Source organism: Aulonocara stuartgranti (genome assembly GCF_965226115.1).
Source record: "Aulonocara stuartgranti genome assembly, chromosome: 18".
In the NCBI taxonomy this organism is placed as follows: domain Eukaryota; kingdom Metazoa; phylum Chordata; class Actinopteri; order Cichliformes; family Cichlidae; genus Aulonocara; species Aulonocara stuartgranti.
In genome coordinates, this window is record NC_138954.1 from 14,346,539 (window position 1) to 14,368,558 (window position 22,020).

The window sequence follows — 22,020 nt, forward strand, 5'->3', positions numbered from 1 at the left end:
AGTAGATGAAACAGAACATGGTTTCTCATTATCAGCCAGACTCCTCCCTCTCTTTGACTGGTGCTCTTTTTCCCCTCCCTCCCTCATGTGCGGAGGGCTCGGCAGTGAACGTTAATCCCGGATTGCGCTGCCCTGCCGTCTGCATCCCGTTGTTGCTGGGAGAGCATGGCACGGCTCCAGGACCCCTGCGCTGACACGACAGAGAAGTGAATGAGTAACAGAGAAAGAGAGGGAGAGAGGAAAGAGGTACAGTTGGACTGCTTCATGACTACCACAGCTGCTTGAGTGTTATTTAGTTTCAGTCACACACTCTCTATCACATAACTAGAGGGAAAAGAGAGAAACAGGAGGGATGGCAGCCAGTTTGTCGCAGCTGTGGGAACTACTGTAAGAGAGGAAACCTCGGTCACATCCCGGGTTCCAACACATCGCAGCACTTCTCTTCTTTGCGTTGCACCTTCCTCACTGTTCACATTTGACAGGGATTAAACTTTTTTTTGATCTGTTGCTGGCAAATCTGTAACTCCGTCAGACATGGAGTCTCCCACCAAAGAGATTGAGGAGTTTGAAAGCACGGCCCTGAAGTACCTCCAGCCAGAACAGATAGAGAAGATTTGGCTCCGGCTCCGGGGATTGTGAGTATATCCACTTTTATTCTTTTCAACAAGTGTGTGAAGCAGCACTGTGCATGCTTCAGCGTGTTTGAATGAGGCATTTGATGTTTAGAAGTGAGTTGATCTGCAATCGTGTGAATTATTCACACATTTTGACAAAAAAAGAGGCACAGTTTCTGTCGCCTTTATTATGGTTGTTATTATAAAAGTGTGACCATCACACTCATTTCTTAGTTTCAGTTGTGTTGTGTGTATGTCAATTTATGGGAGACAGAACCCAGAGTGAAAATGTAAAATGGAAAGAAAAACAGAGAGGGAGCGTGTGTATGTAATTACTCAGGCCAAACATAACCATACATTTCCAAATGGTTTGTTTGCCTAACTGAACAGGAAGGAAGAAGAACATCGGAGCTCGAGTGTTGCTCACTCTTGTGCAAGAAAATCTTTACTCTCCTTAACTTTTCATTATGTTTTCACTGTCTCATCAGATGTGCAATAAACACCTGCTGCCCATGCAGACTTGTGCAGCATGTCTGTACATTTAAACCTCAGTGGCTAAAAGAGTGTATTTTTCAGATACTGAGGTGTGTCATGGGGTTCATTCTTTTTTTCTTTTAACATTTGCTGCTGGTTTCATTAAAGATTCTTACTTACTTTGTCACATTCACCACCAATCAACACCTCTATGACCTTTCTCCCTGAGAGGAAAGCACTTTATATGTAAGTTGAAGTGTGAAATGTTCTTTTATCCATTTTCAGTTCACATCATTCCTACTCAGCAGGGGGAGGAGACAGCACTGTTGCTAGGAGGGTTGGGCTATGAAGGATATCTTTAATGCTGCTGCTCAAGGTCTCAATGAAATACATTTCCCTCCTGCACATAAAGGCAGCAGTTAGAATTCCTGTAACTCTAATACCAAATATTTTAGTTACTTTTTATTTGCCAGTATTTAATTATATAGCTCCGTGAGTATGCATTGTTTATCTCTCCTGTGTTAAAAGCTTGATGTTCCACCACCATCCTCTGCCACATTTAGTTTCCTTGGATGACTTCATTGTCTCTTCAATTTGCTCACTGTCATAACCATCTGTCTTTTTGGATAATTGATGGATAGTGAGTCAGATGAATGTAACGGGAGCTCAAGCCTTCCCCCCCCCCCCTTCCTTCTTTTTCTTTTTCTTTTTTTAAAGGGCTACACAGCAGTTGGCTGGGTGCTCTGAGGGCTCCTGTAGTGTGTCAGAGATCACATTAGCCTTTAATCTCACAAAAAGCCTCTGTCTAAAAAGAGTGAGCCCCCAACTGACAGGCAGCACCCACAGATGTTGACACAGACTCACAACATAAACTTGCAGAGTATATTTTCTGTGCTTAATAGGGATTAGATAACATGTTGCAGCATTGAGGTGTTTGCGACTGCGAAAGGATGACTGTGCATGTGTTCGAGTGGGTGATATAGATTGTGGACATGTTTGAGTCCACTTGGGGATATTTACTATAGGTGCTGCTAGCTTACCCTAGATTTGTTTGTCAGCTGTGTGATTTGTATGTGAGTTTGCTGGTTGACACAGCACAGTTTCTGGCACAGTGTACTCCACAGAGTGTACCAAACATGTGTGGATTGACAGAGCATATGTTTTGGACAGTTATCTCTATGCTCGGTCTTCAATGATGAGGAGTACACCATGGTCACCAGCCTGTAACAGATGGCCCTTGTTTTTATATGTAATATATCAGTGAGTGCACTGGAGCACACTGGCGTGCACTGAATAAGCCCCTAAAATGGTTTTGCAGGTGCTGTCCACAGATCATTGCTTTCTCCTCATCTTCCTTTCTGACTGATTTTTCTCCAGTTTTTTGTTTTTGCTAGTATCCGTCACTACTGGTAGCACACACAGTACCTGGAGCTCATTCAAAATACATAAGTCGTCAATAGTCTTACTTCTCCAGGATATCACATCCATATGTGCTGTCATGTTGGTGTTGTCCTGAAAGTTTACTTTGTCTCTCAGCGGAGTCTTAAAAGTGTTGAGGAGGCACCAGGAGATGGGCTATTTAAAAAAAGTGTATCTGCTAGTTTGTGCAAAGAGGTTAAGGAGGTCTCCTGAAAGAACCGTTCAAAATGACCTGAAGGCACTAGCTCTTGTGTTTCTGAAAAGATGGTGAGAAACTGACTCCTTCAGTCGGACCTCTGATCACAGCCCATCAGAAATGTGCACATGAGTAGCCCACTTGAGAAAGGGCAGTGCTCCTCGTGTTATACGAAGTCACCAATACCAGCCCTGGTGCTGGGTTGATGCACTTCTAAGCCTTGTCCAGCTGTCCTTCAGTAAATCACAATTTGTGCTTTTTTCAATGGCTTGCAAGAAGGTTTGCTGGACCTGTACAATTTGAATGGGATGCAGGCATTATCTCGTGCTACTAGTAGTGACAAGGACACCCACAACAAAAACAAGAAAAAAAGCAGAGCAATAATCTTTGATCATTACCTGAAAAACCGTCCCTAGTTTTTGGGTTGTCTTGTTGATGCCTTTCCAGACACTTGGGTTTGCACCAAAGCAAGTGAAATTGATTCACAATGGTTTAAGCTTGGTTACTAGAAATACTGATTTCTGTGAAGTTGAAGTGACTCTGTGTTAAACTGTGATGATCAAGTGTTCCTTGAATTATTTTGAGCAGTGTATTTTGCTTGTTATAGTTAAAAATACTTAACAGATTGTAAAATGATTAGTGAGACGATTAGTACTTAAATGATTAGAGCAAATATTTGTCATCCCATGTGTTGGATTCAGTTGTGGGATTGCCTAGTGCTGTTATCTTCAGTCAAAGTAATTGAGAAGAGCTAATATTACTGTAATGTTATAACTTTATTGTAAGCCTGATCATCCGGTATTTACTGTGCTTCCTTGGGAGGTTTATCGCTACAGGGTTTGAGAAAGATGTGATGCCACTGGCAGGCGACCAAATAAAACAAGTCTTTATATTAATTAAAATTGCAGAGCTCTGGTTTTATGTATGTTAATGTAAGTAAATAAATAGAAAATTTATTTTATGTGCAAACTGAAATGGAATTTCGCTTCAAAACTTTTTGGTAACCACAAATTATTAAATCTGTCCAAAAACATTGCAATATTTACCAGAACTTCCTCAGCTCTAGCTCTGCGCCTGCTATAAAACATGACATTCATTCTTATCCATTTCTTATGATGATATAAGATAGGCTAATACATCGACTAACTAAATAACAATATATAATCATAGACAAAAGACAAAAATTATGTGCATAAGATATAATTGGTATATGGTAATATCATGACAAATAGTTGTGTGGACTTATACTGTATTAACTAAAAAAGCTACAAATAAACTATAAAGTATAAAATAAACTATAAAATACTTTATAACTAATGATATAGTAACAGAAAAGCAGAAGATATTTCTTTTTTTTTTTTTAAAAAGTATATTTTCATATGAGGACAAGGCTTTATTTTAAAGAACAGCACAATAAAGTCACCATTGCTTAAGAAAACACAAATGATACAAATTAAGTATATGGATAAAATGAACCAAAATGTTATGAGTCCATATGAGGGCAGAGAGTCTCAGGAGGTTAAAATATCAGCACCTTGCCATATAACTCTTTTGGCAAGATGTACAGGCCAGACAATGAGGTAAAAGTGTCATGAATTCTAATTTGAGCATTCCGATTGAATCTCTGTCTTATTTAGGACCACATTCAGTGTAAATATCTATCCCTCCATGCACTTTCTTCTGTTTATACGGGGGCAGGAGCCTAAGCAGAGAAGCCCCAAACTCCCTATCCTTGACCACCTCCTCCAGCTTGTCCGAGGGAAAACCAAGCAGTCCCAGGGTGGTCGACAGATATAATCTCTCCAGCGACTCCTGGGTCTTCCCGGTGGGACATTCCCAAAACACCAACCCCAAGAGGCATCCTTGTCAGATGCCTGAAACACCTCAACTGGCTCCTTTTGATGCGGCAGCACTCTGAGCCTTTTCCAAATGGCTGAACTTCTCACCCTATCTCTAAGAGAGAGGCCAGCCACCCTTTGAAGAAAGCTCTTTTACCTATTTCTGTATCCTCAATCCTGTTCTTTTGGTCACTGCCTGAAGCTTGTGACCATAGGTGTGGTTAGGGATGTAGATTGACAGGTAAATTGAATGCTTCACTTTTACGCTCGGCTCTCTCTTCACCACAACGGACCAGTACAGCATCCGCATCACTGCAGCCGCAGCACCAATCCGTCAATTGACCTCCCACTCCCCTCTCCACCCACTCGTAACCCTTAGAAGTCCTCTACTTGGGTTAGTAACACCGGTACACTCAGAAAAATAAAGGTGCCAACTGGAACCAAAAGTGGTTCTTTAGACTGATGCCATAGAAGAACCTTTTTTGGTGCCACAAAGAACCTTTCAAACAATGGTTCTTTGAAGAACCATTTCTTTCAGTGGTTCATTGAAGAACCTTTAAAGGTGCCCCAAAGAACCATCAAGAAATGGTTCTTTGGGGCACCTTTAATGGTTTTTCAAAGAACCTTTTTAAAAATGGTTCTTTAAAGAACCATTTTTAAAAAGGTCCTTCAAATGGTTCTTTAAAAGAACCATTTTAAAGAACCTTTTTTGAGTGGTTCTTAAAAAAACCATTTTAAATCTTTCAAAATAAAATGTATCATAAATTGAATTTGAGTAGGGTAAAATAAATACGAGCACAGCATAGACATATATTAATGGTTTATTGTCATTTTGTAGTTACCAAAAGACAAAAAGGCATTTTAACCCTCAGCACAACATCACTACTAATACATGTCACATATTAGTGTTTTAAACAGTAATAATTAAATATATTGGCTATACTATAAATAAATATATATATATAAATACTATATCTACAGATAACACAACAAATAATACATGTATTGTTTAATTAATAAAACATCAGAAAGTGATAAAACACATTAGAAATAGCAATAGCTTCATAACAGACCATCAACACATTTTCATCAGCAGATATTTGCATGTTCAGTAAAAACATTTCAACAACAAGTTTATGATTAAAATGATCAATGAACTTCAGCCTTACGCTATGTAATGTACTTTTCATGTTGTACTCATGGTCCTTTGTTAGTCCAGTTTAGGACAATGTCTCTGACGTATGTTTCATATCAAATATATGTCATATCAAAACAAGCCCACACCTGCAGTTGTTTCAGTTTTTCACTGGTGTTTCCTGTCAGCTGGTCAACCTCACTCAGGCGGACATCCATATCAGCCAACCAAATGACAAGTTCCTCCCTTTGTGCTTCAAATCCCTCCCACTCTGAGACAAGGAGCTGAAAGAGAGAGAAAAGAGTCAATTATAAAGAAGAGAGAAAAGTGAAACCCTCCTCAGAAGGTCTGACTCGCATACCTGCAGTTGACCTGTGATGGACTCCAGTTTGGCGTTCACGTCATCCCTCGTCGATGCCAACAGCCGAGTCTGCAGGGTGCCCTGGAAGAGCTGAGTTAATGTTCGACTCCTCCTGGTCAGGCTCTCCAGCTGGATGACCCGAGGTCTCCCCTCTCGCCGCTGCCTCTGAACACACAAACACAAATTGCATCTGAAGCAGGAGGTGCAGATTTTTTTTGCTATTCTTTTCTAAATCCAGGCTAGATCACGTGAAGGTATTTGGAAAATTGTTTTGGCCAGTGGACGACTGTTGTCTTGCAGAAAGTCAAATCAATCAAACAAATGCTATACACAATCAATTCACAAGAACACATTGTAAAAAATAAGTCCAGTTCTTGCCTGATTTCAAGTGAAATCTGCATCAAAACAGGGTAAAATGAGTGTTTTGCAGCAAATGTGAGCACAAAGCCTCACTTTGTACAAGCCTGCTATTACAGTTCTCCTCTATGCAGACGACTTTCCTGTTTTCAAGGCACAACTTGGATCTGCTGTACGAATCTTATGGATACACACCAAATGAAATAATAGTGTGCATGACTCCAGATTCTGATCCCTCATCCTAATATGGTCCCAACATAGCAACAGCAATAATGCAAATGTTGAGGCTTCAAAATACAAAGTCCATAAACCAATGGCTGACATGGGTTTTTATCATAAGGGTGATAAATATACAGATTTCAGTCTGTCTTAGAGATTTGATGTTCATTTACCTGCAGATGCACTATACGTACCTGCTCCATGGTTTTTCACAACATTTTGCATATCACTATTTAATACAGGAAGTACGTGAACTAAAACATGTCATCGTTCTTTGTGAGAGGACCATATTAATGAAACAAACCTCAATGACATCATAGGGATCCCTAAAGATGCTCCTGCTGCTTCTCTTCCTCCTCATCCAAAGCTTCCTTCTCCTTGTCCTCAACTTCCATCCAATTGTAATTCAATCTAATTGTGTTTCTGCCCCTCCTCTTCCTCATTTTGTTGGAGCTGTGAACACAGTTAATGTGAATCTGGATTAATTTGTGCAAACAAGAAAAATCTACAGCTTTTTGGTCAGAGGTGCTCTTGTGATTTAAGCCGGGTAGAGTAGATTTATGTGTTGATGCTACCTGCTTCAGCTCTGGCTGCTGAGTGATATTTACACCCTGGCTGGATTACAAACTTTAACCATGTGCTGAACTTTGGCCCAGCGTTGATACCTCTTGTTAGTATAACGACCTCTTCTTAGCTTGTATGTATGATGGTGGATAATGAAATATACAAAGAAAATTTAACTATATTACAAAAGAACATCTATCTTGGAAACATCAAATGACCGGAGCATAACTTGTCAACTAGTCCGAAACTAAGTTATGCAGGAACAGTCAAAGACACACCTTCTCATGTTTGAAACCATTGTTTGAAAGGTTCTTTGTGGCACCAAAACAGGTTCTTCTATGGCATCAGTCTAAAGAACCACTTTCTATTCATTTCTATATAATTCGATTAGACAATGAAGAGTTATCTAATCTAATTATTCATTCAAAACTCTTATGCATAGCTGTATTTTATACAGCTCATACAGAATAAAGAAAATAGTAATGCTTTATTAAAATTTAAAACTAAAGTACAGTACTTGAATGTGTGTATTGTGTCTACTGTTTGTTAACTCACCATATTCATAATGTGTTTGTGGGGTTAGGGGTGTGTGTGTGTGTGTGTGTGGGGGGGGGGGGTTAGGGTCTTTAGGCTTTGGCCCCCACCCCTGCCACCAGTATATTTTTAAGCAAATATTTCTAACTTTTATTTGAATATTCAGTTTCCTACCATCTTCTCTTAAAGGGTAATTGCCAGGTAATCCGCCCTCCCCCTTCGCACACACATGCACACAAAGAAAACACACAGTATAATTCACAGCCTCATTATAGTGAATAAATATTTATGCCATTTACACCATCAAACTTAGATTGCTAAGGATGAAGAACCTTTTGTTCTTTAAAGAACCATTTGTAATAGCTGAAGAACCATCCACAAAATAAAAAGGTTCTTTGACGTATGATGGTTCTTTAAAGAACCATGAAGCCATCTGAAGAACCATTTAAGAACCATAATTTTTCTGAGTGTACTGCAAACTGCTCCAGTGCGAGCTGGAGGACACCACCTGATGAAGCAAACAGAACCACATAATCTGCCACCACATCAAAGCGGTTGTGGGATTCATCGGGAAAGTAGCGGATGATACCGTGGAGACAAAGACTATCACAACGTTTCCCAACCAGAAGCCGTGGGTGGATAAAACCATCCGCGACGCTCTGAGATCCCGCACCGCTGCCTACAACACGGGACTCATGACGGGGGACATGGACCCGTACAAAGCCGCGTCATATAACGTGCGGAGGGCGGTGAAAGAGGCGAAGCAGCTCTACGGGAGGAAACTAGAGTCACAACTCCAACAGAGTGACTCTAGGAGCCTGTGGCGGGGACTAAGGACAATAACGGACTATAAAGCACCAACAACCGGTATGACGAACGCGGCCGTGACTCTGGCAGACGAGCTGAACACTTTCTATGCTCGCTTCGAGGCTGCAGCTAAGGACTCCAACAATGCTAATGCTAGCGGCGCTAACGGCTGCAGACAGGAAGATACTGCCAGCACCGGAAACGTGCTCGTCATCTCTGAGCATGAAGTAAGGAGAGCCTTCAAGAGAGTGAACACCAGGAAAGCAGCAGGACCAGACAGCATCCCAGGTCGTATCCTAAGAGACTGCGCATACCAGCTAGCTCCTGTGTTCACTGAGATATTCAACATCTCTTTATCTCAGTCGGTGATCCCCACATGCTTCAAAGAGTCCATCATTGTTCCTGTCCCGAAGAAACCCCACCCTGCTTCTCTCAGTGACTACCGCCCTGTAGCCCTCACCTCAGTAGTGATGAAGTGCTTTGAACGCCTGGTCAGGGACTTCATCATTTCTTCACTACCAGACACACTGGACCCACTACAGTTCGCTTACCGTCCAAATCGTTCCACAGACGATGCCATCTCTCATCTCCTCCACACATCACTCGCTCACTTGGACACTAGAAAGGGGAATTATGTTAAAATGCTCTTCATAGACTACAGCTCTGCATTTAATACCATAATTCCCTCCACACTCACCACCAAGCTGGAGCATCTGGGACTCAGCTCATCTATGTGTCAGTGGATCTCCAACTTCCTAACTGGCAGACCACAGGCAGTAAGGATGGGCGGACATGTCTCAGCCTCCACCACTCTCAGCACTGGAGCCCCCCAGGGGTGTGTTCTGAGCCCCCTGCTGTACTCTTTGTACACATATGACTGTGTGGCCACTACCAGCTCCACCACCATCATCAAGTCCGCTCCGAGCTCCCTGACCTGCACTCAATCTACAGCAGGCGGTGCTGGACGAAGGCCAGGAAGATCGTAAAGGACCTCAGCCATCCCAACAACGGACTGTTCTCTCTGTTGAGGTCAGGAAAGCGATTCCACTGCCTGAAGACCAACACAGAGAGACTGAGGAGGAGCTTCTTCCCGCAGGCGATACGGTCTCTCAATCACACCACCACACAGTACTGACCCACACATATAGTTCTTACACACACACTGGACATTCTGGACATTGTTTCACTTCATCACTTAAATCACTTTAAGCATATTTGCACTGCACAAGACATAATGTGGATTGCACAACACTGGTCACTATGTTCTTCATTTCCAGTTAATACTTGTACAGCTGCTGTTATTGTGTATATATATATTTATTTATTTATTTATTTATATTTCTTCATACATTCTTATATAGTTCTATACTGTGTATTGTGTATTTTGTTGTACAGTTATTTTATTTTCAACTTTAATTTATATATTTTATCTTATTCTTTCCCAGTTAACTTTACCCTTCATTCTAAATTGTGTTGTACAGTTATTTCATTTTTAACCTTAATTTATATTTCATTCCTTCCTAGTTAAATTTACCCTTTTTAATTTTTCATATTTATTTTCTATCTTATTCATAGCCTTTTTTTTTCTTTCTTTTTTTTTTAGGTCACGAGCAGTTGTCTAAGCATTTCACTGCATATCGTACTGTGTATGACTGTGTACGTGACAAATAAAATTTGAATTTGAATTTGATTTGAAGCAGAGATGGGATTCTGAGACTGCCCAAGTTGAAGCCTTCCACCACTCGGCTACACCTAGAAATTCTGTCCATAAACTTTATGAACAGAATTGATGACAAAGGGCAGCCCTGGGGGAGTCTGACACCCACCAGGAATGAGTCTCACTTCCCTCAGTATTGGTGCCCCTCAAGGATGTGTCCTCTCACCACTACTGTTCTCCCTCTACACTAACGACTGCACCTCCAAGAACTCGGCTGTCAAACTCCTAAAGTTTGCAGATGACACCACTGTCATTGGCCTCATTCAAGATGGTGATGAGTCTGCATACCGGCAGGAAGTTGAGCGGCTGGTACTCTGGTGCAGTCAGCACAATCTGGAGCTGAACACTCTTAAGACTGTAGAGATGACAGTGGACTTCAGGAGACATCCCTCAACTCTGCTCCCCCTCACCATATCAGACAGCCCTGTGTCAACTGTGAAGACCTTCAAGTTCCTGGGTACAACCATCTCCCAGGACCTGAAGTGAGAGACCAACATCAACTCCATCCTCAAAAAGACCCAGCAGAGGATGTACTTCCTGAGACAACTGGGGAAGTACAGTCTTCCACAGGAGCTGCTGATCCAGTTCTACACTGTGGTCATTGAGTCTGTCCTGTGCTCCTCCATCACAGTCTGGTATGGAGCAGCCACTAAACAAGACAGGAGCAGACTGCAGCACACTGTACGGGCAGCAGAAAGGATCATCGGCACCCCCCTGCCCTCCATCCAGGATCTGTACCTCTCAAGAACCAGGAAACGGGCAGGGAAAATCATCACAGACCCCTCACACCCTGGACACAGACTTTTTGATCTGCTGCCCTCTGGCAGACGGTACAGAAGCCTGCAGACCAGGACCACCTGACACAGGAACAGTTTCTTTCCCCTCGTCATCTCCCTTCTTAACAGTTGACCTGTCACACTGCTCCCACTGCCAGACTGCAGCTGCACCTTATGTACATTTTGTAGTATTCATTACTTTTTTTTTTTTTGTAATGTAGTATTCATTCCACCTCATTCATTTCTGTATTTTATGTATATAAGTTTAGATTCGTTATTTATAGTTGGTTTACATGCAGCTTTGTGTATGTATGTGTAATGTGTGTATATATAGACGTGTGTGTGTGTGTGTGTGTGTGTGTGTGTGTGTGTGTGTGTGTGTGTGTGATTTACATTACTGTGCTTGAGAGCCACCATCTACCGGAACCAAATTCCCTGTATGTGTCTGCACATATACTTGGCCAATAAACACGATTCTGATTCTGATTATTGCCAGCTAAGCAGACCAAGCTCTTCCAATGGTTCTATAAGGATCAAATGGCTCCTAGCAATGGGACAGACACCCCATACTCCTGTGCCTCCCACAGAACATTTCTAGGGACACTGTCAAATGCCTTCTCCAAGTCCACAAAACACATGTAGACTCGCAAACTCCCATGCACCCTCAAGTACCCCCCAAGAGGGTAAAGAACTGGTTCAGTGTTCCACGATTGGGACGAAAACTGCATTGTTCCTCCTGTACCTCATGTTCGACTAACAGATGGACTCTCCTTTCCTGCACCCTGGCGTAGACTTTCCCGGGTAGGCTGACGAGTGTGTTCCCCCTATAGTAGGAGCACACGCTCTGGTCCCTCTTCTTAAAGATGGGAACCACCAACCCACATCCACCCTGAGGCCCTGCCAACAAGGAGTTTAACTGCCTTAGTGACTTCACCCCTAGTGATGGACGAGTCGTCCCCCTTGCCCCCCATGGAAATATCATGTTTAGTTTATTTTAAGGTTACATTTACTATAATGTTTAACCTTTATAATTGTGATAATTCCTAGAATTCTCTGACCCATCCTCACTGCTTGTCCACATCTAATTAGAATTAATTAGAAGACCCACGCACCAAAAGAGGGTAAAAGGGCAAAACCTGTGACCTAAGATTAGAAAAAAGAAATAATGCATTTAGTTCTGCTTTTGCCTCCTGACTTTCCCCGTAGTTACTTAATGTAGTATTGATCTGTCTTTTAAGTCTCATTATTATATTTCCCCTAAAACTATTTATTTAGTCTTTCTTTGTATTGTTTACCCTGTTAAACTGTGGAACTTCATTTTGTTTTCATTTCAATGGCTTCATCAACCCTAAATGATTTATTCATTCTTCCTTTCCCACTAATTTCAAGGGAGCTCTCAACATTTCTTTACGGGGATTAACTTCCTTAGCTTGCAGTTTTGCACTGAGCTCTAAAAGATTGATACTGAAAGCAATGGAGGAGCAAATCAAGCTAAGTGCTGTGAATTGTGCCTGACTAGAATTTAAATAGATGTCTGTAGTCAAACAGTTGTGAGTTTATGCCTCCCCCCCAGTTTGCTGTCATGAGTGCTGTAAGTGTGTGTGAGTGAGTGTGTATATGACCTCAGCTTTTAGAGCCATGCTGTTATCACTTCATGGAGGTGTGGGTGTGTTTTAGGGCCAAACGTAAGTGATAGTAGAATAGGTGTGTTAATGTAGCTGTGTAGGTTTCCCAATGTTTGTACGTGTGTGTGTAGAAGTAAGGTTGGTGGGATCAAGTGGAGTTTGAATGCCGTGTGTGTGTGTGTGTGTGTGTGTGTGTGTGTGTGTGTGTGTGTGTGTGTGTGTCTTTTTGCATATTGGTATGACACTCTTAAATCCCTTTTCTGCATAAGTGATTGTAAGCATTTGCATTCTTACTTCTCTTTACTGTAACAGTAGACTCAAAAAAGTAGACTCTAAAGCTCTTCACTTATTTACAGGTAACTGTTATAATGTACCCATTTGATCCAGTATCAGTGAAAAAGTTTCTTATTTTAATGAGTCACTATTTTATTCTAATCGTACTGCGCTCTTACTTTTTATGTTGGTAGTCAAGTTTAGGAATTAGACCCATTGAACATATGCTAAATTGCCCATTTCATCTCAATAAATGCCATGAGCAGGCTTGCATTTGTGAGATTTGATCATTTACACTATTGATATGCTTCAATTCTAGTAAGCCATGAAGTTGATGATGCAATTTGCAATTAAGTTTATATACAGATCAGTGATAAATTAAAAGGAAAAAAACTAAATTAAATGAATTGTTTTAGCAAGCTGTTGGGCCACCATATGCACATTAAAGACTTTTTAATACACCTTAGTATCGATTCCCTGCCTCTGGAACACCACCGGAGAGAGCAACACATTCCTTATTTGGCATTTTGATGATTGCAGTGGAGAGCAATGTCGCTCGAAACTCTCAGTCAAGATCTGGTAAATGCAAAGGCACATAGCACATGATTGTACCCTCAAAATGGGGACATTGCCATCCTGGAAGAAAACACTCCCGTCAGGACTGAAATATGTCTTCCTAGGATAAAGCTGATCACTTTAAAACAACTTTGTGTTGATTTGCCATGACCTTTTCCTCTAAGGAGAAATGTGGAGCCTTACCATTTGAGCAAAATGCTCAGTAAAGCATAACGGAGCCACGTCATGTCTTCAGTATAGGGTTCCTGAACCCTGGAGATTTTTCCTTTTAATTTGATAACTGATCTGTATTATTTGGGATTCTCAGTTTTACTTCATATTCATTAAAATAAGCTTTATAATGTGTAAATGTGTAGTTCTTTCCTTTGTTAAAAAAAAATCAGATTGTGCTTGGTTCACATGAAATTTTCAGCTCAAGAAAGATAGCGATAGCGCAGTCATCATCTTTATAGTGTAATGTTCAGCTGGTTTTTGCATGACCCTGATGTCTTTTCGTCCTGTCTTTCCGAAGCCTCATTCTCCTCGTGTTTGTTCTTTCTCTGGCAGGCGCAAGTACAAGAAGACATCCCAGAGGTAAGACTTGCTGCTGGGACTGGACCTCCTCCTTTAACCCTGTGCCTACCCATCTCCCCTTCATATTTTACCCCCTCCACTTTCTGCCTGTCTTCTTTTCATTTCCTGCCATCTGCATCACCGGACCTTAGGAAATAACTTTTTATTAATATTATTATTATTAATTATTCATTGTTGCTTTCAGTGCAAAATCACTTTTGCAGTATTGTTATGAATGTGTAATTTAAATAAAGGTTGTTGTTGTTATTATTATTATTATTATTATGATTAGTATCTTATTACTATTGTTATTGTTATCCCCCTGTTCACCACCTTAAATCCCGAGAGCCACATATAGTACCTAAACAAGTAAAGCACACCTTGCCACACTTGCGGGCATTCACAGATACTCTTGCTTTCACTCTCTCTTTCCCTCTTGGGTTGATTCAAGTGTCGACTGAGTACAATGGATAGAAATCAGGGCGACACAGTTTACCATAGAACACGCACACAACTTGAAAGCCTGACAGATAACTCAATGTTATCTTCATTTTTATTAAACTTTCATTTGTTTTCTTCTGTTGGAGATGCTCAGGGGAAATCAGGCTCTGCATTAAGTGAGACATGAATGCATTTATTTACAAGAGTAAAAGCGGGGATTAATTAATGTTGCTAGATAAATGGGTAATGTAGGTTTAAGTGTCATTTATTACAGATGTTACTGCATTGAACATTAAATGGGTGTCATGCGTTTTTTTTTCAGTTATGTATCTGGTTATTTTTTTCTTGGTGCAACAGACATGTTTTATTGCTTGGTGACCCAAAAGGTTTAAAACTAAAAGGCTTTATACATACCTTCAAAAATGTGCTTTGTAATCCAAAGTGCCACATAGTGAAACGGTAGTCTTTTGTGGTGAATGAAATTTGTACCTGATGTATTGTTTGAGACAATCTTCCTACATTCTTTATAAAAGAGTAATGTCTTTTCTCAAAATAAACAATATACCTTGTTGAGTGAAAAAATAATTTTATTGAAGTTTTACACAAGAAATTATTTTTTTCAGCATCTACAGTATATGTGTCAAAAATCAGCATTATCACTAAGATTTGTGCTCTCTTAAAATTTGTGCTCTAATATTAATTCACACTCACCGGCCTCTCTTCGTATACCTCTTAGTTATAACTCGCTAGCACCAGGTTGGACTCCATTTGGCTTCAGAACCACCTTAATACTTCATGGCACAGACTGTGCATTCCTGTCAGCTTGAAGCACTCCGACCATTTCCCTCTCAACTTTGGCACCAACAAGTCATTTTCTCCCAGAGAACTGCCACTCACTGGATTTCTCTTTTTCAGACCATCTAGAATCAGAATCAGAATCAGAATCTATGAACCCTAGAGATGGTTGTATAGGAATATCCCAGTAGATCAGCAGTTATACTCAGACCAGCCTGTCTTGCATCAGCAATCGTGTCATGTTATGTCACTAAAGTCGCCTTTCTTCCTCATTCTAGTAAACTACAGCATGGCGTCCACATAAAAAGCAAGCTGCTTTTCACCAGCTTCTTTAAAACGGACATTTGGTTACTAGAGGAATGTTCTAGGCTCTGGTTGCATCATATGTCAGCTACTGTTATCTTTCGCTCCATTCGGTACTTGCTTTTATCACTTGCTTCACTTGCTTGTTTTTTGTTTTGACTGTCATCACTACGGTGGCATTTCATAGAGTCTCCGGTGGCTAAATAGCTGCTAGTCTCTCCCTGTGTGTATGCCGGTATAGACAAAAGTATCTAACTCTCCTGCTTTTCAGGCTCAGCTCATTCGTTTTTTTTATTGAAAAATAGAAAAAACAAAGTTTAAAAAAAAACAAACATTAAGACAATTTCAGTCATACCTCTTAAGTGTATTCTTTCATGGAATACAGTGCTTCTTTTTCCACCTACTTTTCCACCATTTGCACAAATCATGATCAGTAGTAAACAAGAAAATTGTAAACACTCCACAAAATGAAATTCCAAAACACTTTTTTTTTGCTGCAGCCTGTTTCATGGCACTTTCCTGGGAACTGATGGATTGCTGCACAGTCAGAGAAATACTGCTCATGTTATTGGCACAGTGTGTGGTCGTTTAGAGTGGTATAGCCTTAGCTGTTGGAAACTCCTTCTCTCTCCCTGCCGCAGTCTCTCTATCGTTCTCGCTCTCTTCGCTGGGTGGGTGAGTTCCTGTGTGGAGGAGCCGGGTGATTGACAGCTCCATATGTGTCTGTGTAATTACGGCCGGGCTAATTGGCAGAGAGGAACACTGGGAAATTGTTATTACTGACACACCAGGACAACCCCTTACACACACAGATGGAAGCAGAGACTGCCCTCCTCACAGAGGGAGGCATGGAGTGACGAGGGAGAGGAGTGTTTGTGTGAATGTGCACATAGAAAGGAGGTTAAGAGGGATGAAAGTAAAGCTGTAAAAAGAATAGAAGATAGTCTGTGTAGGCCTGTGATTGTGTGTTTTATCTGGGGTTGGTGCTGGAAATAGGGAAACAGTTTGCCTACTTCTGTATAGGTTATCATTTTTGATCACATGATCTCTATTGTGTTCTGCTCTTCTCTTTCAACAGTTGGCAGGTTGGTAAGCCCCGCCTCCCACTTAGTTACTGTTGCTGTGGTTGTCAAGCTTTCCATTCATAGCACAGCACATCTGCAATTTACAAAGATGGCAATGGCAGGTTTCATTTTGCAATTTTTGGAGCAATAATCCAAATTTAAATCCAAAGTTGTTTAAGACTAAAACAAGCTAACTGTTGCTGTTTTATTAATAATAAAGAAGGCTTTTATTAAGAGTACATATAAAAGCTAGAATAACAAAAACAGATTTTTCGTGTTATGTGTTTTTCACTTAGCCTCAGCAGTTAGCTGGCCTTGCAATGATGATTACAATAAATACAGTTAATAGACTACAACATTTTTTGTTGTTATTGTCATTGTATGCTTAGTTTATAAAGACAGAGGTAAGATTTATGCTTCATTGCAAACCTTACAACACTCTTAATCCATTATCTGGTCAGAAACCTTATTTGATTTCATTCAGCTTGGCTTCCTCCGGCTCACTGTGATGTTGTCAAACCACATGGATTTCTCTCAGCCAATCAGTGAAGATCAGATTATGTCACAGATAGTGACATCATGGCATCTAACCCCCTAAGCCCCAACCTCAACCCTAACCCTGTTAACTTGTAATGCTTAGAAATGTATTAGACTACGTGGCATAAAAACAAGAAAAGGTTTTAGAAATCTGTCTTTTAGAAACTTGTATACAATTATGTATAAGGCAAATAACACTGATTTCATGTTTTTATTGCCATGTTTGGGCTGGCACGCTGGATGTTTTTGAGAAATTAAAATCAAAATGAAATCAAAAAATGAATCAAAAATTTATAATAAGCATTACTTTAAAAAAGAAAAAACTTTTTGTAAAACAGTAAGTTTAAAAATGTATGGATAACAGAAATAATTATATTTTAACGTTAGGCATGTAATTTTCATTAAAGAAGTGATTGAGGGAAACTGTGGCATAAACCTTACATTGGGTGGTAGCCTTAAAAATTTATTAAGCACTGTATACATGGTAAATTAACTGCCCTCAGTTTGCAGCCTGAAACTGAAAAAAGAAGTACTGAATATTTCAGTGAGTGCCAGATACACACTAAGACCTTACAATCCTGTTACTGACCATTCACTAAATCCGCCAGTGGATGAGGTTTAGTGAATGGTTTGTTTGAAATCTGTTACTTCTTTGACTAATCCCTTTGAATGTGTCAGAAAGCAGATTGATTGGAGCCACTAGGAAGAAAAGAGCACTTTCTCTTATGTTTACCAAAAAGGCATTGATCATCTGAACGCTACCACTTACAGTGGTTATTCATCAACCGCCAAAAGCTACAAGTAGAGGACTTGAGTGTCTCTTTGTATTTCATGACAAGCGCTTGAATGCTACTCTGAATTAAGCATGCTTTTACTTAAGCCTGTAAATATGCTACAGTGGTCACTGCTTGTAGTTTAGCTTTTAAGTGTTTTGCCATCTGATCCAGACAGGCCTCCAGCCTTAAATGGTCTCCAGCCTTAAATGGTCTTTGTAAGTAACCGTGTGTGTGTGCGCGTGCGCGCGCTTATACAAGGGGTTCTTTGGGGTTTTTTTTTTTCTCATTTAGCCTTCTCGTGGTTAGTGTTTTGGTCCAGATCACAGCCTTTAAAACTGTCCAAGGCCTTACATCATGTTCTCTGTGGCAAAACTTTTTCAGCACAAGCCAGCCGTTTCCTCTCTGCCATAAATATCAGGCACCCTGTCTATGTATATTTTATAAATGCCAGTTTGTTTAGGACAGATTTTCAGGGATATATATATGTGTGTGTGTGTGTGTGTGTGTGTGTGTGTGTGTATATATAATTACCTATAATCCAAATTTCATTTTCTTCTCATACTGTAGTTGTGATTCACTAACTAAAAAAAGTAGCAAATCTAAACTCCACTTGATTGCATTCGCAGATCCGCATCAAATTTCTAACAAAACCATTTAATTTTCCCTTTCTTGTTGTTACTTAGAAAAAATCCTTCTAATACTATCTGATCGCTCATTGATAGCTGAAATTTAAATGCCAAGTAATAACCACATTTCTTACTACCGAACCTCAGCAGCAGTTCAAGGCCTCTCTGTCTACATAAACTCAAAGTTTTTGAACAGACAATACAGATTACAGGCAACAATATGACTGACAGAAAATAAAAATGAATAATATTAAGGAAAAAACTGGGACATGTCTTTAGGAAAATTCAGGAGAATTTTGGAGGCCTTATACAGTTTTAAACTATGACTGTATTTTTTTAAATCAGTATACACTTGACATGTTGAAGATTCACTGCACTAAGATTTGTTATCAGTCTTCATTCTGTATATCTATTTATACAGCAATATTAATCCACCTGCCTGACTTTTCTTTTAATATGGTCTCATCAGAACATGGATACTGGACCTCCTGGGGTATTTGTTGTTGGCGCTGGGATGCTGGCATTAGATCATTTGGGTCCTAAAGGGTTGCAGGGTGGGACTCGGTAGATTGTGCCATTTCTGGAACATTGTCCCGATGCTGATTTGGACTGGGATCAGAGAAGCTCAAGAGGCAAGTCAATATTGGGCTCTTTGTCCTGTTTTGAAGCATAACTCAACAGTTTTTGGCACATTTTCCTCCTGGCAGAGGCAGCTGATCATGAAAAGTGCCTTTGCCGCTGGGACAGGGTGTATTTTCTACAATGTTTAGGGGGGTCATACGTGTCTAATATCTACATGACAACATGACACAAGGTTTCCCATGGCATTGTGACACTGCGTTGTAACAAGTGATCAATGTTATTTGCTTCACCTTTCAGGGGTTTTAATTGGTGACGCTGATTTGTGTCATTATGTAGTAACTCATAGAAATAAAAATACAAATAAAATGAATGGTGAATTAAAAAAAGACAGCTCATTAACAGAAGAAAAAAGGCAAGGAGCAATAGAGAGGTGGACAGATATAGTCAGGCTGAGAGTCACAGGGGAAAATTGAACTCTTTGCTGAATGTCAGTAATCACGGAGCAAATCCTGGGATTGGCATTTCAAGAACAGCGGTCTAAGGCCATTTGTCAGTCACCGCAGCTATTGGCCTGTCTATTGAAGATGATTCATTTGGAGCAACATTGGTGTATTGTTATCTTGTTATTGGTTTTTTTATGAGTGGATTCATCGGCCACTGGAACAAATATAATCATGTCTTTTAAAACAACCCGATTGTCTTTTGAGCAGTAAGGAGCTGGGGCAATTAGAACAGCAATAAAGATGATGATGTGCTGAGATAATAGATGAAAAACAGAGATGATGCCATTAATCACCTAAAAATTAGAAACACAAATGTCACTTCAGGCTCACTTGTGATAACAGCCTCATTTTAAACATTAATTATTATTATGAATTACACATTTTGAGAATGATTGCTTAGAACACGTGAACAATTTTTTACATTATCCCAAAAGTAGCAGAAGTAGTGTAAAACATATGTTTTTTTAAGGACAATTTTGTAGCTCAGTTTTTTGCTTGTGTGCTTTCCAGCTCAGATGTATTGATATTTATGCTTGCTTTTCCTTTTGTTCTTCCTTTCTCTATCTTTCCCTATCTAGAGGGGTAATTACCTGTCTCAAATGAATTTAAAAGCTTAGCCTAATTGCATTCTTCTTATCCAGTCTTCTTCTTCCCCCCTTTCCTTTCCACTCTGCCTCTCATCAGGTGATCTTTCCTTTTCATGCGTTACTGTTTCCTGATTCACTCCACGTCGCATTTTCTTAAAAAAAAAAATGCTGGTACTGTAGTAAAATGCATTTTTTTACAAATTTATTTTACTTCTGTACATTAATATTCATAAATGCATACAACATGTGGCATTTTCAGCACCATGAACAACATCAGTAAAAGAGAATTAAAGCCACGTTTTTATGTTGTGTTGGTACTCCTCATGCAGCAAAGACAGTTTTGACTCTTTGCGGCTTGAACACTGGAAGTCCTTTAGTGTTTACCACTGAGAAGTTGGGCTCTTTGGTTGAGGCTTGTTCTGGGGATACTGCTATCTGCAGAGATTACAGGCAAAATCAATGCTTTGGCTTTTTTTTTGTCCTTTTCTGTGAGGCAGCTGTGATTGGAGTTGCAGTGATTTTGTTCTCTGTGGGAATGCTGTTGCTACTGTGGAGTGCCATTGTGCCAAAGCTCAGGTGTGGAACGTGTGGGGACAATGCAATATTCAGATGGATGCAGTGTCAAAGTGACATCCGCATGAATGCCAGGACCCCGGGTTTCACACTTTTACCTGTCATTGGTTTCATGGACATCAGGTGTGGTAGATTTTTATTATGGAATGGTATGGAGGTTCCATTTAGACTGAATAATACCCTTCAGTATCTGCAAACAGAGCAAATCACTTTCACACTAATTGTTGTCTGTGCAATCCGGTCATCATAACAGAGAAATCGAATGTGTTACTGTAAGTGCTTCATTTTCATTTTACAGCGATATGCTTCTACCCTGATTATTTTCTTCCTCTTTGCCTACCTCAGAGAGCCATCATTAAGCTAAGTATATTGATACAGTGAAGATTAATTACAAAGCCTAAATGAAAGGCTTTCATCCTAAGTTGAATCTATAGGAGAGATGAGCACATAAACGTCACATGCTTTAATGGTGCCAATTCACCAGGCTTCCCCTTCCTACTGCCTGCAGCAGATAATATTCCAGATTTATGGTGCAGATTGTCTCCTTAACCTGGTTGTTTATAACCATCCTTCATCTAACCATTCCACCCCTGTGCCGGTCCCTACTGCCTGTTTGTCCATTTGGCATGACTTCAGGACAGAGGCAGTTAGATGAGCAGCAATGTGTAACTAGTGTCCATGAGTTTATATTGAGATAAAATATTCAGTCACACTGATTGAGAATGCTTAAAAATACACTACATGCTTTGTCTGGCATCTGTCTGAATACGTTTGTGTGTGCTGCATATATTTTCTTTCCATTCAGCTATCATCTCATTCATCTTCAGATTTCTCAGTCAGCTCTAGTGGGAGTCACAGATCTAACATATGACCTATTTAAATACTTTATCTGGCCCACAGGTTCTGTCATTACCAATGTGAAAGACAACATATTCAAAATTGTCTTAAGCAGCAATGGTGACGATTTAAGAGATTTTAAAAAACAAAAAAACAGAAAAGCAGTAACTGGGAATCGCACTATGAGGGAGTTTGAGTAATTGGTAATGATAATAACTGGTTGTTTAGCAAATCTGTGTCTCAAATGATCAAACCCAGTGATTTAATATTAATTCGTTTTTTCTCCTCTGCTTCTGTCCCCTCACCCTCAATCAGCTGCAGCAGATGGATGCTTATTTTGTTTTCCTGTTAAAAGGGAG

At 40.1% G+C, this 22,020-nt stretch overlaps 2 protein-coding genes across 10 annotated transcripts in view; one reads left to right on the forward strand and one right to left on the reverse strand.

The window, feature by feature from the left end:
* pde1cb (phosphodiesterase 1C, calmodulin-dependent b) overlaps positions 1 to 22,020 on the forward strand; it is a 120,538-nt gene that overhangs the window by 42,676 nt on the left and 55,842 nt on the right. For 4 of the 9 annotated variants that reach the window (XM_082512253.1, XM_082512256.1, XM_082512255.1 and 1 more), the window contains one exon: positions 14,032 to 14,058. The exons of 2 other annotated variants lie outside the window; for them this stretch is intronic. In XM_082512253.1, the coding sequence (XP_082368379.1) occupies positions 14,032 to 14,058 (27 nt within the window). Of the gene's footprint in view, positions 1 to 95; positions 636 to 14,031; positions 14,059 to 22,020 lie in introns of all 9 variants that reach the window. 3 more of the 9 variants (XM_082512259.1, XM_082512258.1, XM_082512260.1) reach the window with 3 other exon arrangements.
* On the reverse strand, positions 5,504 to 7,440 carry LOC309693223 (uncharacterized protein). Its single transcript, XM_082512262.1, has 4 exons — positions 7,189 to 7,440; positions 6,918 to 7,066; positions 6,038 to 6,202; positions 5,504 to 5,960 (listed from the first exon to the last, which is right to left on the reverse strand). The coding sequence occupies exons 2-4, from the start codon at positions 6,972 to 6,974 to the stop codon at positions 5,793 to 5,795; spliced, it is 390 nt and encodes a 129-aa protein (XP_082368388.1). The 5' UTR covers positions 6,975 to 7,066; positions 7,189 to 7,440; the 3' UTR covers positions 5,504 to 5,792.

Coding starts and splice junctions, on each gene's coding strand:
- LOC309693223 (XM_082512262.1), bottom strand. CDS start 6,974: ATGAGGAGGAAGAGAAGCAGCAGGAGCATCTTTAGGGATCCCTATGAT. Junction 6,203..6,917: donor ATCCCTATGATGTCATTGAG/GTTTGTTTCATT, acceptor TTGTGTGTTCAG/AGGCAGCGGCGAGAGGGGAG. Junction 5,961..6,037: donor CCATCACAGGTCAACTGCAG/GTATGCGAGTCA, acceptor TCTCTCTTTCAG/CTCCTTGTCTCAGAGTGGGA.